We start from the raw sequence: 15,673 nt of genomic DNA on the forward strand, positions 1-15,673 counted from the left end.
TAAAATTTAGTGGGATGACCCCATTCTTCATGGTTATATTTGTGAGGAATGAGGTAGCGAGGGATCAACTCATTCCATTCCACAAATCAAACAAAAAAAAAGTAAGGAGCGAGAAGATGAGGCATAACTCCATTCCTCAAACCAAACACCCCACAACTTCTCGGTGTGGACACCTCCCCACTTTCTCTTCTCCGAATGTCATATTTCAGGATATATTGTTCGAGATGGGCGCATTGTATTATTCCCGATTACCTTCTCATATTAAGTTGCTGACGAATGTTCGTTCGGAAGATATTGTCGGATATGATCATATATCCGAGAAAGTGTCGTCCACCCGGCCCCTTTGTTCTCAGTTCTCACCACCAATCGTGAAACACACTAGGTACGTGATTCGATTCCTAATGAGTGGAGAGTCATTCATGAGATTCCGACGACCTCCTCTCCTCTTCAGCATTTCTAGTACGAGATGACGACGGAAATCCAGATAGAAATCAAAAGGTACAAGCAAACCTGCATGGCAAGCAAAACGCATGCAGTATCACGAGAGAGGAAGTAGGGTGGGGGATCGAGGATTAGAACAAAAAAAAAGGGGGCCGCCGCGTCGTCTCTTTGGCTTGGAGAAGAGAAAGGCTCGAGCTTTCTGACCGAGGAGAGAATCGCCTCGATCTGCAGGCGCGCGAGAGCACATCAACTTTGAACGCCCAAAAGAAGCCTATCCACGTCGTGCAGCCCAAAGCGGACCTGCCAGCGCTAGATTCGCTGCACGCTTCTCCATCTCTCTATCGTCGTCTCCCTCCCAGCGCCAGCGGCAGGATTGAACGCGATGGCAATGAATATTTTATCCAGCAGCAGGGAAGGGAAGCCGGGTCAGGGTGTGCTGTGTCTCAGTGCCTGTGTGCATGGCATGGCTTCAGAGTTCAGATTCAGTTCAGTCTCGCATGCCAGTCAGAGTGTCTACTGGTCGTGTGTTCTCTCTCGCTAGGCTGGGAATCTTTCTTTCGCTTTACCGACGCCGCTGCGTGCGCGCTTGATAAAGGTGGCGGAGGCCTCCTCCCTGCAGGGAGAGAGAAGCTGGCTCGGTAGCCTCGAAAGCGCAGCAAAGCGAGCATGCATCATGCATGGATGGATGCCTGCGAATGAAACCTGAGAACCGAACGGCCTTTTCCCGGTTTGATTTGCTTTGGCGCCCGGCCTTTCCATGCCGGGTGCCGGCCGCTGCGCCATCAGGCATACGTGAGGCCTGATCTTGTCCGAGCTGTCCATGGCACCGGCTGATCATATCGGCAGTGCATGCAATGGCAGTGCAGGCGTAACCGGAGTGCGCCGTGCGCGACGGGCTGAGATGGGCGTGCGTGCCTGCGTGCATGCCGACCGATTTAACTATGACCAATGAGGAATCAAATCCTCCGATCGCCGTGCTGCTTGGGCCGGCCGGCCATCAATCTAATAGTATCTAGGAGTACAATCAGTCAGTACTTGTATAGTATATAATATCTTAAACACGGCTGCTGAATGCTGCACTGCACGGCGGAGCAGAATCTATCGGCCTTAAAGTGCGTCGCGAGCTAAAGCGATGGCGATGCTGCCCTCCGTCAGTAACAGTAGTAACTCAGTATCCTCCATCCCTGCGTGCGTGGCTGCATGTTCGCGACGGGCAGGTTTAGTAAAAGCCGCGCTGGCGCGGCGAATCTCCTCGATCGGCAGGCGTCGTAAACCCGTCCCTACCCCGAGGCTGGGAGATTCGGAGCGAGCCGGAGATACGCTAGAAAGCTGGGCTCTGCTTCGCTCCTTCCTTCTCTCTCCCTTGCTTTATTTCCTGAGATCAGAAAGCTTGCATTGAGTCCAGCCGATCTGGCTGCTCCCGCGCTGCAGCCTGCTACTGTTGCCTTCTCCAACGACTGCGAGCGAGCCGGGACGTTGACGTTCTGCTGCTGCTGCTGATGGCGGAGCGCATGCGATGCGAGCGCGGATCGAGCACGCGGTCAGGTCTGCGGCGAGCGAGGCCACTGCGGCTTGCAGGAAGATGATGCCCTTGCGGGGCACATGCATCAGAGTTCAGACGCGATGGTGAACGAATCTATCGTTTTCGGTTCACGGCTTCGCATACAGGCCGCGCGCCTCCAGAGATGATGCTACTGTTGCTGCAGATCAGCATAGCAGAGTTCATCGTCTCTGCCTCCTCTCTGGGGTGCTTGTCTCTGGACTGGGCCCCATGTGACGGGGTCTAGTTTGGGCTGTGTTAAGATGTCGGGCCGGGCTTACATGTTCGTTCGTATCAACGAGCCCGAAGTTAGCCTCATTTCTGAAAAAAGAGACCTCAAAAAAAATTCTGAAAAGGAAAAAAGAACTCTCCGAAAGAAAAAATGAACCTGCAATGCTCGCGAGTCAAACTTCGCAGCCAATTCAAATGTAGCCACTGCACCCTATCATTTGATCCATTTTCCGGTTACATCGCCACGTGGCCTCCTTCCCCACCTCCCACGTAGACATGCGTAACCCCAACTAATTGGCGGCACTATCTACTCCTCCCACACTTCCCATAGTGAAAGTCTAACTCGCTGTATGATTGGAAACTCCCACAGCTACCACTGCGGCTGATCATCCACCGTACCAAGCTGCTGCTGTCAGACAGCACGATGAACAACACAAGCATCTCTGCTTCTTTCCACGTCCCGCATGATCATGAGCTGATGGAAAACACGACAAGGTGCTTTGCAGTTTGCAGACAGTCCATTAGCATCTCTCAAGCTCTCGCAACGCAAAATAAAAATTTAAGAAAAAAAATGAAGCACTGTTTTGCCGTGCAAATCCCTCCCTGCGGAGGACACAGTCGGCATTATTCCCTATTTGACAGCTCCCACTTTCCGCTCACTATGCGCGATCTCGAGCACAAAATCAGTTCATCACCGAATGCGATGCCGAGGAGCCAAAGGTCAACTCCGCCAAAGGTGGCTCTAGCTTAGCTAGCCGCTACTGCTTGGTGGCCCCAATAACTCACCGATCGAGACCGCTTTGGTCTTGTCAGTTGTCACAAGTCTCAGTCTCTCTCGCTCGGAGCAACTTGTGCGTGTTCTCTCTTGCATTGGGATCATGCGTGATCGCCCATGATTACATTGTCATTGCCCTAACTGATTACATTCACTGAAAAAAAAGGGGGGCAAAAACTTCTTAAAAAATGCGGCACTTCACAATTTCTTTATGTTTTTTCCTTTTTCAGAATTAGTATATTTTAGTTATTTACCATAAGAATACACATAGAAATTTAGCCATGTGAGCAAATGTGTGTGCTGTAGGTGAAGCTGCAGAAAAGCAAGCAGCTGGTAGCTTGGAAGCGTGCTCTCGCTTTTCTCCCTGTCGCTGAGGCCTGAACCCCAGCCCCCGAGGTCCATAACCTGTAGGGGCCAACGACGCAATGTGCGTCCATTCTTAGGGGCTGTTTGGATATGAGGTGCTAAACTTTAACAGTGTCACATCGGATGTTCGGATGCTAATTAGGAGGACTAAACATGAGCTAATTATAAAACTAATTGCAGAACCCTGTCCTAATTCGCGAGACGAATCTATTAAGCCTAATTAATTCATCATTAGCAAATGGTTACTGTAGCACCACACTGTCAAATCATGGACTAATTAGGCTTAATAGATTCGTCTCGCGAATTATACTCCATCTGTGCAATTAGTTTTGTAATTAGCCTATGTTTAATACTCCTAATTAGCATCTAAACATCCGATGTGACAGGTGTTAAACTTTAACAGGGTGTTGCCAAACACCCCCTTATCCAACAACTGTTAAAACTGATTGATCGATGTGAGGTTGAACTGCTACTAGTGAAAGTGTGCCTGCGTCTTGTGGTCCAATATTCCCACAACTTGCATTGGTTCGCATGCCAGGAAAAAAAACAATATTCCTGGATTTCTTTACGCTAGGTACCAGGTAATAAAGAAAGAAAAAGAATTCAGATCGAAGTCCTCGATGATAACATTTATTCGTGTAAACCTAGTAAGTTTGTTTCTCTATCTTTTCCATCTTAATTATAGAAACTACTACTCCAATCCCTCTACTATTATGTTTATCCATGGACCATGGTGTTGGGAGAAAACGTTTTACAATGTTTATCCATTGAGAATATCAAGATTGTAGTTATTACAATATTTTTCACTTTCTACCTTTAATTAGATGCTCTAATGGAAGAGAAATTATTATATTATGACATTATTTTACATTGATTTTTTCCCTTAAAACTAGAATGTCCTTGTGCCCATGGTGTGCTATGGGCAATTTTTTTTTAACAAACAGGCTCCAGATAGTGCCTATTAGGCTATTACTATTTGATAAAATAGAGAAAAATAGCGAGCAGTTCTGGTAGGCTGTCCACACGAAAAGAAAACAGCAGCAGCAGCAACGTGTGTCGTACTACTGTGCAGAGAGCCTCCGCTACAGCCCATCAGTACTAGCTGGCAATCCCCTTTAGTACCGGTTGCACAACCGATATTACTAGTTAGTACCGGTTGAAATAATCGGTACTAAAGGGGTATTAAAAAATAAAAAAAACTCACCCTGCCTGAGCCGCACCCCGCCGGCTCGAGCCCGACCCGCACCCCAACCCCCCGCTCGAGCCCGAGCCCACCCTTCCCCCCGCCGCCGCAGATCCGCCGCCCCCGGCCCCGGATCCCGCCACCCTCGGCCCCGCATCCCACCGCTGCTGCTCCATCCGCCGGATCCCACCACCACCACTCCACCCGCTAGATCTCGTCACCGCCGCTCCATCCGTCGGATCTCGTCGCCGCCGCTCCATCCGTTGGGTCTCGTCGCCGCATCCTGTCGGCCGCTCCGCGCCCCGATGGCCGCCGCCGCTCCTCGCCTCAGGCACGATGTGAGGGGCGAGCGGAGGAGGGAGGAGAGGGGAAGCCAGGGAGGGAGGGAGGGGCCGGGTCGGCACCAGCCTCCTGGAGGGAGGGAGGGAGGGGGCCGGTGCGGATGGAGAGGGAGGCGGAGCGAGGGTGAAGGAGGGATGCGGATGGATAAAAGGCTTGCGCGCGGGGGGGCGGGGGGGTTAAGCGGATGGATAAGGCTTGCGCACGGATGGAGGGAGGCGGAGGAAACCCTTTAGTACCGGATGGAGGTTTCACCCGGTACTAAAGGTCCTCAGGCACATTAGTACCAGTTGGAGGCTTCAACCGGTACCAATGGGTGACTTTTAGTACCGGTTGGAGCCCCTAACCAGTACTAAAAAGGGATCACGGGGACCCTAGGGAACTATCCGTTAGACCCGGTACTAATGCTCACATTAGTACCGGGTCGAAAACCAACCGGCACTAATGCAGTGGACGAAAGATTGATTCCCCGCTAGTGCTCCACTGCCAACACCACAACACTGTCCGAGTGTCCGTAGGTCTCCACGCTGCACCACAATCACTGTCAGTCTGTCACTGGATGGCAATGCATCTTGCACTCTTGCCGACCCATCGTGTATGTGCTATGGTCCTATGGACAAGCATTGTAAAACAGAATAAGATCAGCTTAGCAACATTGATGGAGTTGAGCCAAAGTGGCTGCTGGACCAGTTGGACCTTTCTCTTTTCTCTACCAAAACATTGATGGAGTCAAGTCAAAGTTAGTTTTTACTAACAATAATGCTGGTTGTGTAATGATCACGTTCATGGGTTTTCCTCTAGAGGAAGCTGTAACTTGATGAACACGCCCACCTGCCGATCGAAAGGCGGCACGACACGCAGCTTGATCTGGTCACGGCAAGAGCGTAAGCTAGAACCCTAGCTACGGGGCTTTGAGGGCTGATACCATCCAATCATCCACCGAACTTGATAGAAAGGGGAAGATGGCAAGAAAAGATCTCCCCTTTGATGGCTCTCTGCAGCTGCCTGCCTTTCTTTCATTCAGTGACTGATACAATCGGCGGGAATGCTAAGATCTTTTTGCCCTTTCAGCTCAAGCACCTGCCATATGGATCGATCGCTGCTTTGACTAGCGCCAACACACAGCTGATTCAAACTGGGACGACGACGACGACGCGGGCTTCTTATTGCGCCATTATTGTCACGACTTCACGAGCGCCGCCACTTGGCCCGCTCGCGTCAGCCGCCGGAGAACGGCCGGCTGACACGTCGCCGGTCGGCATCTTTCCGATCTCTCTCAGTTCGGTGGGCATCACCGGCGTCGGGAATGGAATGGATCGATGGTCCGTGTAACGTCAGTGACCCAGTGATTGCCATTTGGCAACAACGGGAAAAGTGTGATGAGCTCATCGAACTGGACTGATCAGTCTGAACAACACCGGCCGGCAGATGTTCTAGCAGGGTTCACCTCCGATGGTAACTTGGGTATCTTGACAGCTGACGTGCAAGTGACTGTAAAGTGTGATCTGAGTGAAAACCCGTTGTGGTGAGCTCGGTTGTCCGTCCTCTCGCTCGGCCGCGAGTGACTGTTCGGTTCGCATAAGCCCAAAGCCCCTAACTGCTAACAGCTCAAAACAGGCCCAGTTGCTAAACAAAGTTTCGGAAGATCGTATCGGTCCTTTTCAGCTTTCACAACTGGTATTTGTTTTTGTCCATTCAGTTCCGACTGACGCGAACCACAAACACCGATCAAAACAAAACATGACACACACACACACACATACGTGCTGCTTTCATCCGAGTCCAAGCCGCTCTCAGCATAAACAACCACCACCCACGACAGTTACACGCATCTCGGTTGCTAATCCGACCCCTTGACCATTCGGTGCACCGGCCCCCTCGCGTCCATTTCGCCCCCACGGGACCGGGGCGGCAAAGGGCGGCCGCGCTGGCTGAGCTCACCGGCGGCGGCGCTGATGGGTGTCCGTCCTCCTGCCGGTGTCGTTTGCGTCGTGCGAGCCAAAGTGAAAGAACCAGGGTGGGCCGTCGGAACGGAACACGGCCTCCGTCTTTCTTGATCCCTTCTTTTAAATACTATTATCCACAAACTAAAGAAAAGAAGCAGAGGATGTTAAGGATGATGGGTGGATCGCCGGATACGGTCGCTTTGACGACACTACTCATGGCCCTAGATTGCGTTGTCAGAAAGGCACCACTTGGGGGGCAGTTCTCCAATTATAAAACGCGGGGCGTCGTCGTCCCGGCGGATCCCCGGCGATCCCCTCGCCGATCTCGAGCAGCGCCTTTTGTTTTGTCGCCCCACGACAGCTCTCTCTCCCGGCCCGATCGCGTCCCGTAAACAACCGAAAAGATCCAGTAGAATTCCGTCCCCGCGAGACATGGCGGTTGGGGGAGGGGATGATCTATCTTACGGATGAGGTAAATCTAAGCAGGGGTCGCACTCGCGTACCTAATTCTGGGGATAAGTCTCCGCAGTTCGATCTCCGATGCGTAAACAAAGGCCTCTCTTTTCTTTTCGCTCCGGGCCGGGACGGGGGCGGGACCAATCGTGCGTGGATCGCCGATCCGTCGGCCTCGACAGCGTCGTTGCCAGCAGCCTGTAGCGCAACAGCGATCGATCGATCCATCGCCCCGGCCGTGTGGTGGTGGTGGTGTGATGGCCGGAGGACGTACCGCACGCCGGTGGATCGATCGCCGATCGGCCGAGCGAGCTCGATCGCGGGCTTGTCCTGGCCAGTCGACAGCGAAAATCTGCTGCGTTCCGTAGCGTCGCCGGGCGATCGGCCTCGCCGATTTTTCTGCCCACGCGCGGCGGCGCCGATGTGGGATTGGCCCGGCGTGTACGTGTGCCGCGCGCGTGGCCACACGTGACGGACGAGTTGGGGCCAGGGCGTTACAGCTGTGGAAGATACTGGTAGCAGTGATCAGACGGCCCGATCACTCACTAGATTATCCTGTTCTGGAACCCGCGCGCCAATCAGTCGCGACGGCAGGTTCCTACGTTACGTTGCGTTACGCCTGACAGATTGCTACGCTAGCTAGCTACCGTGGACGTACGACGCCTGTTGAGACGCCCCGCCCGCTGCCGTCGCGGTCCGTCGTCTCGCGTCACGGGACGCAACGGGGGCGAGACCCGAAAGGGAAAGGAGGCAATGGCCGCCGTGCGTGCCGCCGGCCTTTCTCCCTGAGAGAGAGGGTCGTGTTTATACTAGTCCACAAGATTTTGGTAGGAGAGGAGCTAAGGAAAAGAAATGAGCGCCGCAACAAAAACGACGGACCCTATTCGCGGTCGCCGTCGCGCTCGGGCGCCCCTCCGCCGTCACGTCCCTACCGCGCCACAGCACCATCGATCGGCCGGCGTCCGTGATCCGTGCTCGCGAGACCGACGGGGACTCTTCGCTTTGCTCGCGGTCGTTGTGCGCGCACACAGCGCCGCAGCAGCCAGCCGCCAGGGAGGGGAGGGAGAAGACAGGGACCTGGGGGCCGGGAACCAACGGCCTGGCGGCCCCGCGCGTCGCGGTCGCGGCGTTTGGATCGGGCCGGGGTGCCACGTGGGGTGCCGGCGCGGGGACCAGCGCCGGGGCGACGGCGAGCGAGAGAGCAACGGCGCGGTGGCGGGGACGGAACAGAATAGAAGCGCGCGGAACAGTTGGCGGGCGCACGCCACCGGCAGAGCACCAAACGGACAAAGGCTTCCCCCGAAATCCAGCGCCGGGGCGTTCGTTGCTTGCCGTGGGTCTCCATCTCACATCGCCACCACCCGCTCGGTGTCTCGGCGGCCGGAGGAAGAATAAACAACGACAACAAGGAGGGACACGCGCTAACGGGGGGAATGCAAAGCGGAAAAGGCTACAGCTTTCGTTTTCCTCTGCGCCTTCACGCAGCGAGCTCATTCAAACTTTTTCCCCATGGAAAATTCATGCGGATCTCCCCACACACCAATCCCATGCAGATCGATCAGATGCACCTAACGGTGGCCCTATCGCCATCATTGCCCTGCAGCTAGCTCCTCGATCGCCCATCATCACCAGGATCAGCAGCGTAATCACCATCATTACCGGCAACAGCAGGGGCGATCGATCGATCATCTACCACCAGCAGCTAACTCCTGGCTGGTCCTCCCCCCATCCCATGCGGCCATGCCATGCCAGCCCCGGCCCCCCACCCCCTGCGGGTGCCCGCGCTACACGGCGACGACGGACGCCGGGGCCCTGGGGAAGATTTTCTGGCCCGGCGCGAGGATCGCCAGCGGGTCGTAGCGGGCCTTGCGCTCCACGAAGCGCCTCCACCTGGCGGCGCCGAAGTGGCGCGCCCACTCCGCCTCGCCCCGGTAGCTCGGGAAGTAGGCCTTGTGGTCGTAACCGTTGGCGCGGCACGCGTGGAGGATCGCGCCGTTCTGCGCCACCAGCTCGTCCACCGCCGGCCCGCCGCCCCGGCAGAACCGCAGCAGCGCCACCAGGTAGAAGACCTCGCCGTCCGGCAGCGCCACCGACGTGTTCGGGTCCCACCTGCACCAACCAAAACACGAGTTTAGGACTGAACGGACAGTAGTGCGCACTGTGAGCTGAAACCACTCTCACACTCTCGGCCAGTCGGCCCCACTTGGCATGGACTGTGCAGTGGAGTCGGCCCCATAATTTATAACAATCATAAGACACGGCTAAATCCGAAACAGAAGCGGCGATGGAGAATCATCGGAGCTCGGACCGGACCGGCCGTATTACAGCAGGTACGGACGGACGGCCGATTACCCGTCCGATTCAGCACCCCGTCCTATCCCGGACCAGCCAGACGTCAGCGAGACGACGAGCAGAGGAGAGGGCAAGGCGGCTCACATGGCTCCCGGCCCTTTTGCCGCAAACGGCAACTGCACGCGCCACTGGAGCAACGGCAGGAGGAACAGTACCACTCCACCACCACCGCTGTGCTACCCCGTACGGCCGTGTCCGCACACACAGAGAGACGAACGAGAAGGGGGGGAAAAAGGAGAAAAGAAAACTCACTTGCTCTTGAGCATGGGGTAGACGAGCATGGGCCCGTCGATACCGTCGGCGAGCATGCCCTTGATGATGGCTCGGTCGAAGTCGGCGATGTCGCGGGAGGAGACGAAGAGGTTGAGCCACGGGTGCGGCGCGTCCCAGCTGCCGTTGCGGCGGGCCTCCTCCTCCACCCGGTTCACGCGGGACAGGAAGTCCACGTACCCGACACCCGCCGCGAACTCCAGGCCCCGCACGTACTTGAGCGGCGCCATCATCCGGCTCACGGCCGCCGCCGCAGCCTGCACACAGGTAGGCAACAAACCGGACCGATCAGGTCAGCGTGACGAATCGACGACGGGCAGCGGCGCACGGACGGATCGGCCGACCGGTGGGTGCCAACAGAATCCGAGCAATCAATGCCGCCGTGGTCACTCCACTCCGGCGCGGAAAGCGCGCTGTGCTGCTGGGCGTTGCGTGCGCCGTGGGGACAAGAGCAAAGCGGGGGGTGGTGATGATGGCGCTGCGCGGGCGTCGCCAAAAGACGCGATCCGCGTGGTCACGGGCCGGGGAGGCAGCGCGATCGCGTCACGGCCGCTGCGGCCGTGTGGCGCGGCGCGGTGCCGCATTGTACCGCGCCGATTCGATCGCCCCGCCCGCGGGGGAGATCGGGGCGCGGCCGTGCAGCGCGGCGCGGCGTGGCGTGCGTACGTGCGCTGGGTGGTTTGGCAGGACGCGGAGGAGGCAGCAGGGCAGCAGCCGCGCCCGTCACCGAATCCAGCGGGGGATTACGCGACGAGGCAGACATCCCCGCGGAAAAGTACACGCCACGCCACCGGCCGAGGGCAAGTACGGGAATGCGCCGGGCGCGCGGGGTCTGGGCAATTACTGCTACCTACCTTGTCCTCGTCGTCCTCCACCGCGCCGTCCGGGTACTGGTACAGGGCCACCTCCAGGCAGTAGAGGACGGGGCCGGCGCCGGCGGGGAGGAGGGACGCGTCGAAGCGGGCGCCGCCGGGGATGGGCACGGACGGCCACCCGTTGACGGGGTCGTCGCTGTTGACGAACGCGAAGCCCTCCACGTAGTCGAACGCCTCCTCGGGGGGCCGCGTCACCAGCCACTCCGCGTCCGCCGTGTAGTCGGCGAAGCTTGCGTACACCACGCGCGTCCACCGCACCGCCCGGGGCGCCCGGCGGAGCGGGATGCGGGCGCGCGTGATGACGCCGAACTGCCCCAGCCCGCCCAGCACCGCGAAGAAGAGGTCCGGGTGAGAGGACGGCGAGCAGACGCGGCAGTCGCCGTCGCCCGTGACCACCTCCAGCTCCGCCACGTTGGACACCTGCGGGCCGTAGCGGAAGGACTGCCCGCTCACGCCGCCGTTGGAGAGCGTGCCGCCCACGGTCAGGCGGAGGTAGTCGGTCCAGGACGCCGGGGCGAGGCCGTGGTTCTTCACGCCCCAGTGGAGCACCTCCTCCCAGAGCGCGCCGCCTGGGACGTCGGCGTAGCAGGGGCCGTTGTTCCCCCCGCCGGGGCAACCCACGAGCTGCATCTGCGGGCGCCGGGACAGCGCCAGCGCGCGCATGTCCAGGACCAGCCCGCCCTCCGCCATGGCCTGCCCGGCCACCGAGTGCCCGTTCCCGCGGGCGGCCACGGTGAGCCCCGCCGTCCGCGCCGCCGCGCGGATGGCGCTCGCCACGTCGTCCGCGCTCGCGGGGCGTACCACGGCCGCGGGGATGGCGCTCACCAGCCCGCCGAAGTCCGTCGCCGCCGCGCACCCCGCCGCCACGGGGGCCGGCTCGCCGGCGTCCTCCGGCTCGGCGGCCGCCGCCGCGCGGTCCATGTACGCGAGCATCATCTTGCTTGCACGAGGGAGCGTTGGCCTTGCGGCAGCTGCTAGCAGCTGATGTCCCAACCCAAACCCCTCCCAGCACAGGCGTGAAGCCGAGCTGATTAGGCAGGCAAGAAGGCAGAGCAGCTAGCTAGCTTGGGGCGCTCTCCCGGTGTTTGTGATGTCACCGCGCTCCGCTCGCTTGCGCTCGTGGTAGTTTGGGTCTCGCGGGGGTTTATAACGAGCGGACACGGGGACGTCAAACGCCCCCTCACGTTTCTCAAAAACAAGAGGAAATAAACAAACGTCGGCATGTTGCAAATTCCAACCAAAGTTTGCAATTCCTTTCCTTCATTTTTTAAAAATCTTTTTTTGTTTCGGATACTATGCATTACTATAGCTTTCTTTTCTAGAGAGGCCGTCCAGTCAGTCCCTGCCTTTTTCGAGTTTCACAGATGATTGCAGCGCGGAGATGGATGCTTATGATCGGATCTAACGTTAGTTTGTCTGCCACTATTGTGCTCGCAGCCGGGAGGAGAATCAGCCGATGGGCCACCATGGCACCCTCTTGCTTGGACCTGCAAATAATTCATCCGTCCTACCAATTCTTCACTTTCTGTGTGCTGCAACCCTGAAGCTCCTCCCGTGCCCGTTTCACCACTGCAACTGCAACCGATCACTCGCTAGCTCCGGGCAGATGGATGGATGGATGGAGATGAGAACGAACGAACACGGGCACATGGCGCTCGTCGTCCTGCGGCAGGCCAGATTCGCCAGGTTGCCCAAAAATTTCTCGGTCGCGGCGCCCATGCCTGCCCGGGAATGGATGCGGGAAGAGCACGCCCCCACACGCGGCCCTGTGTTGAAGCTGAAGTTTCCATCGCCCCAGCCGGCCCCCAGCCCAGGCGTACCAGGGCGCAGCTGGTGGTGGTGTACCGCGCCGCGCGGGGCTTGACCAATGGCATGGCGACGCTGTACTCCTTGCCGCTGGATCGTCGCGCGCGCCGAGGGGCCGAGCACGGGCGCGATCGCCGAGCTCAGGATTGGAAGTTGGGGGTAGGGTCCAGCTGCCACTCGCTCACTCGCCGTGTCTCGCTCAGCACTCATCTGGCCGTGTCGTACTGTCGTCTTCCTCCTGGCGATGGCCGATGGGGTCCGCTCCTATCCTTGGATGCGGTTGCGCTCGCTGGGATTGGCATGCGCGGGCGGTGACTGGAATTCACTGCCGGAGACAGAAAGACGGGAGGTGCAGACGGCGAGGAGAGGCGAGGGGGGAAACCGGAGCACATGAGCGGAGGCTCCGGAGCTGAGCTGCAGACAACGGGAAGGGCAGGAGGCGGGGTGTGTGGTTTTTTTAATTTTCATTTCTTTCTGAAACAAGGAAAGTGCCTGGTGGTCCATGCACTTCCGTTTCCTGGCTAGTGGTTTGGTTTTATTTGAATACAATGGCTGGCCAGGATGAGTGCATCTTGTTTGCTTCCAAAGCTATACTGCAGCAATATAATCCCGTGGTGAAATGTGAAAACAGGGGAGCAATTCGCAAGTGTTGAATTGGCAATCAATCGTGAGGAATGGAAGGATGGACTTGCACAACTTTTGCTGGTGGATGAGAGTCAATTGCCCATGGTCCATCCGGTTGTAATGTTTTGGTCATTGGCATGGTGTGGGGAGAAATGCCATTTCGAGCATTTGTTTACAATGTGCATTTGCGCTAGCACCCATGTTTTGAAAAATGTCATAATATTATGGCAGTACAATTGGGCATTTTGTCATGTTTTTGTACTATAATGTCCAGGACTCCAAAAGTGAGACTGCAATGCGTGTAAGATTCGGAGGAAGTGCTACGTCACAGTACCAATTGTTACAAGATTCGCGTTCACATCTAAGTTGTCGTAACAGATGAAAATCGCACATTTAAATCACGAGGATCACAGTACCAAATCCAGAAGCCCAGTTACCATTACCACGACGGCTCCACTGGCAGTATAAAAGAGAGGATAAAAACTGGATTACGATTTCAGTACAAACAAAACGCTCAGGGCTGCGTACTTGCCGTCATCACTCATGGGCAGTGCTGAATTGCTGATACCAGCACAGTGTATACGTCCTCTTCAAGCGCGTATCAGGGGTTCAGGATTTCCAGAAAAGTACGCCTGCATGACGGCCAATGTGGATCCTCAGGATCGGCCTCGGAAAGGCTCCGGGGGCGTGAGTACGCTACCCTGCACCAAGACGATTCGCTAGCAGCTGCCTGTACGTGCAGCGCCTTCAATGGCGCCCCAGCTACGTAGATCGCGTCGCAGCAGCCTCTCAAGCCCTGACGAACTCAGGGTCCGTTTGGCAGCTGCATGCCTTTTTTTACCATCTCCGACGAGCCTGGATCAACAGAACATGGCTACATAGGTGCAGAAACTTATGTTGTTTGGTAAGTTGAATCAGTGTAAACAGGCTCCCCTTAAACGCTGATTGGTAGGCTGCACAAATTGGTATGCTTACCTTGTATACAAGACACGGTAGAGTTACCATCCACCATCTCTACTTCTCTAATCTTCTCTATCTCCTCTGTTCTAGAATCAGGCACTAGTGATAGCTTTTCTCTAACTTCCCTCCAAGCAGGGTACATGCTCTCATGGTTGCCTACTGTCATTGCTCGAGTAAGCAGGACATGCACACGTAAACACATTGGTTGATGTCGTTGCTACCAGGTTAGACTAGCGAATCAACGGGGCGAACACAAGCGGCTATGCTGCTTACGTTGAACATGAAGACGTTGCCGGTGAAGTGATCCAGAGGCCAGAGCCCCAGATGGTGGTGGCGAAGGCGAGATGGACTAGCCTCGCCGCCGTAGGAGCAAGCGACGTGCAGCGTGGCAAGGTGAAGAGGGCCTCCCCGGCTCCTCGCCCGCGGTCAGGAACGGCATCGCCGTCAAGAACCACGCCGCCCACACCTGACACCATCGCGCCTCATCTCGGGGCCCTTTGATTCTTTTAGTGACAATTTCGAATTGAATGGCTGAAGGCTTTGATTCGATGTGCGTGAGCTTGGTTTTGGCGGTGAGCAACTCGATTGGTGGCTTGGTGAATTCTGATTTAATTTGTGGGGATTGGATTTGAGCCTGGATGCAGGTAATAGAGTGCGGTGGCGATGTCATGTGCAACAAGAGCCAGCGCAATCACTCGGCAGCAGCCTCCACAGCTCGTCCGCCGGCTGCACGGTGACCGCCTCGACCAACTTCTCGTCCTCTGGCATGGCAGTAGCATGATAAACTCGGCTGTCGGCCGCTGATGGTCGAGGCCCCCGTGGATGCGGGTAGCATTGGGGCACCCTGCGGGACCGGAGGTTAGCGATGACCGGCGAGGTGGCTGCGACGAGGGGCAGCGATGGGAAGGGGCGAACGGCACACCCTGGCTAGGAAGAAGCAGCAGCATAGGGAAGAGAGATTTGGGAAAGAATACTTGTTCACAGGCTCACGGGTGGTGACCGCGGCTTCTTACCCGCCGCTCGAGCGAACCAGGCTCGCGTGGAACGACCAAATTCTCCGTTCCACGCGGTGCAGCTTTTTTCATCCGATGAACCAAGCTCTTCAGGCTACCGAAGACGTCGAAAGTCAAAGATGCTGCATCCACAGATGCAGCGCTGGCTAGGTACAGGCTGCCAATCGCCCCCTCAGGCGCCTGAGGCCTGACTCGCTGCGAGCCCGGTCGCGCAGCGTCGTCGTCTGCGCACAGGCCCTCCTGGCCTTCCGTCCGTGCGGCCGGCTCAGAAACCCACGCCCCACCACGTGAAGGGACGGAGCTGAGCCCGGCCGCCGGCCGGCGTCAGCGTACGGCGGCACCGATCGATCCACCCCCACAGGCGGCTGCGGAGAAGATCGCGTCGCCAGTCGCCGCCATGTCGTGGCGTCACGGCACTGTTGCATTGCAACGCAGCGGCGTCGCGCGCAATAATTGTCTGGTTGCACCGGTGACAGTTGGGGTCTCCGTCGCTGCTGGA

The 15,673-nt window shown here is 57.2% G+C and overlaps 1 protein-coding gene across 1 annotated transcript; it reads right to left on the reverse strand.

The window, feature by feature from the left end:
• Positions 1–8,687: 8,687 nt before the first annotated feature.
• On the reverse strand, positions 8,688–11,900 carry LOC101782875 (cytokinin dehydrogenase 11). Its single transcript, XM_004973571.3, has 3 exons — positions 10,751–11,900; positions 9,879–10,153; positions 8,688–9,383 (listed from the first exon to the last, which is right to left on the reverse strand). The coding sequence occupies exons 1-3, from the start codon at positions 11,705–11,707 to the stop codon at positions 9,059–9,061; spliced, it is 1,557 nt and encodes a 518-aa protein (XP_004973628.1). The 5' UTR covers positions 11,708–11,900; the 3' UTR covers positions 8,688–9,058.
• Positions 11,901–15,673: the final 3,773 nt, after the last annotated feature.

The sequence above is a fragment of the Setaria italica genome, chromosome VI (assembly GCF_000263155.2).
Source record: "Setaria italica strain Yugu1 chromosome VI, Setaria_italica_v2.0, whole genome shotgun sequence".
NCBI classification, from domain to species: Eukaryota; Viridiplantae; Streptophyta; class Magnoliopsida; order Poales; family Poaceae; genus Setaria; species Setaria italica.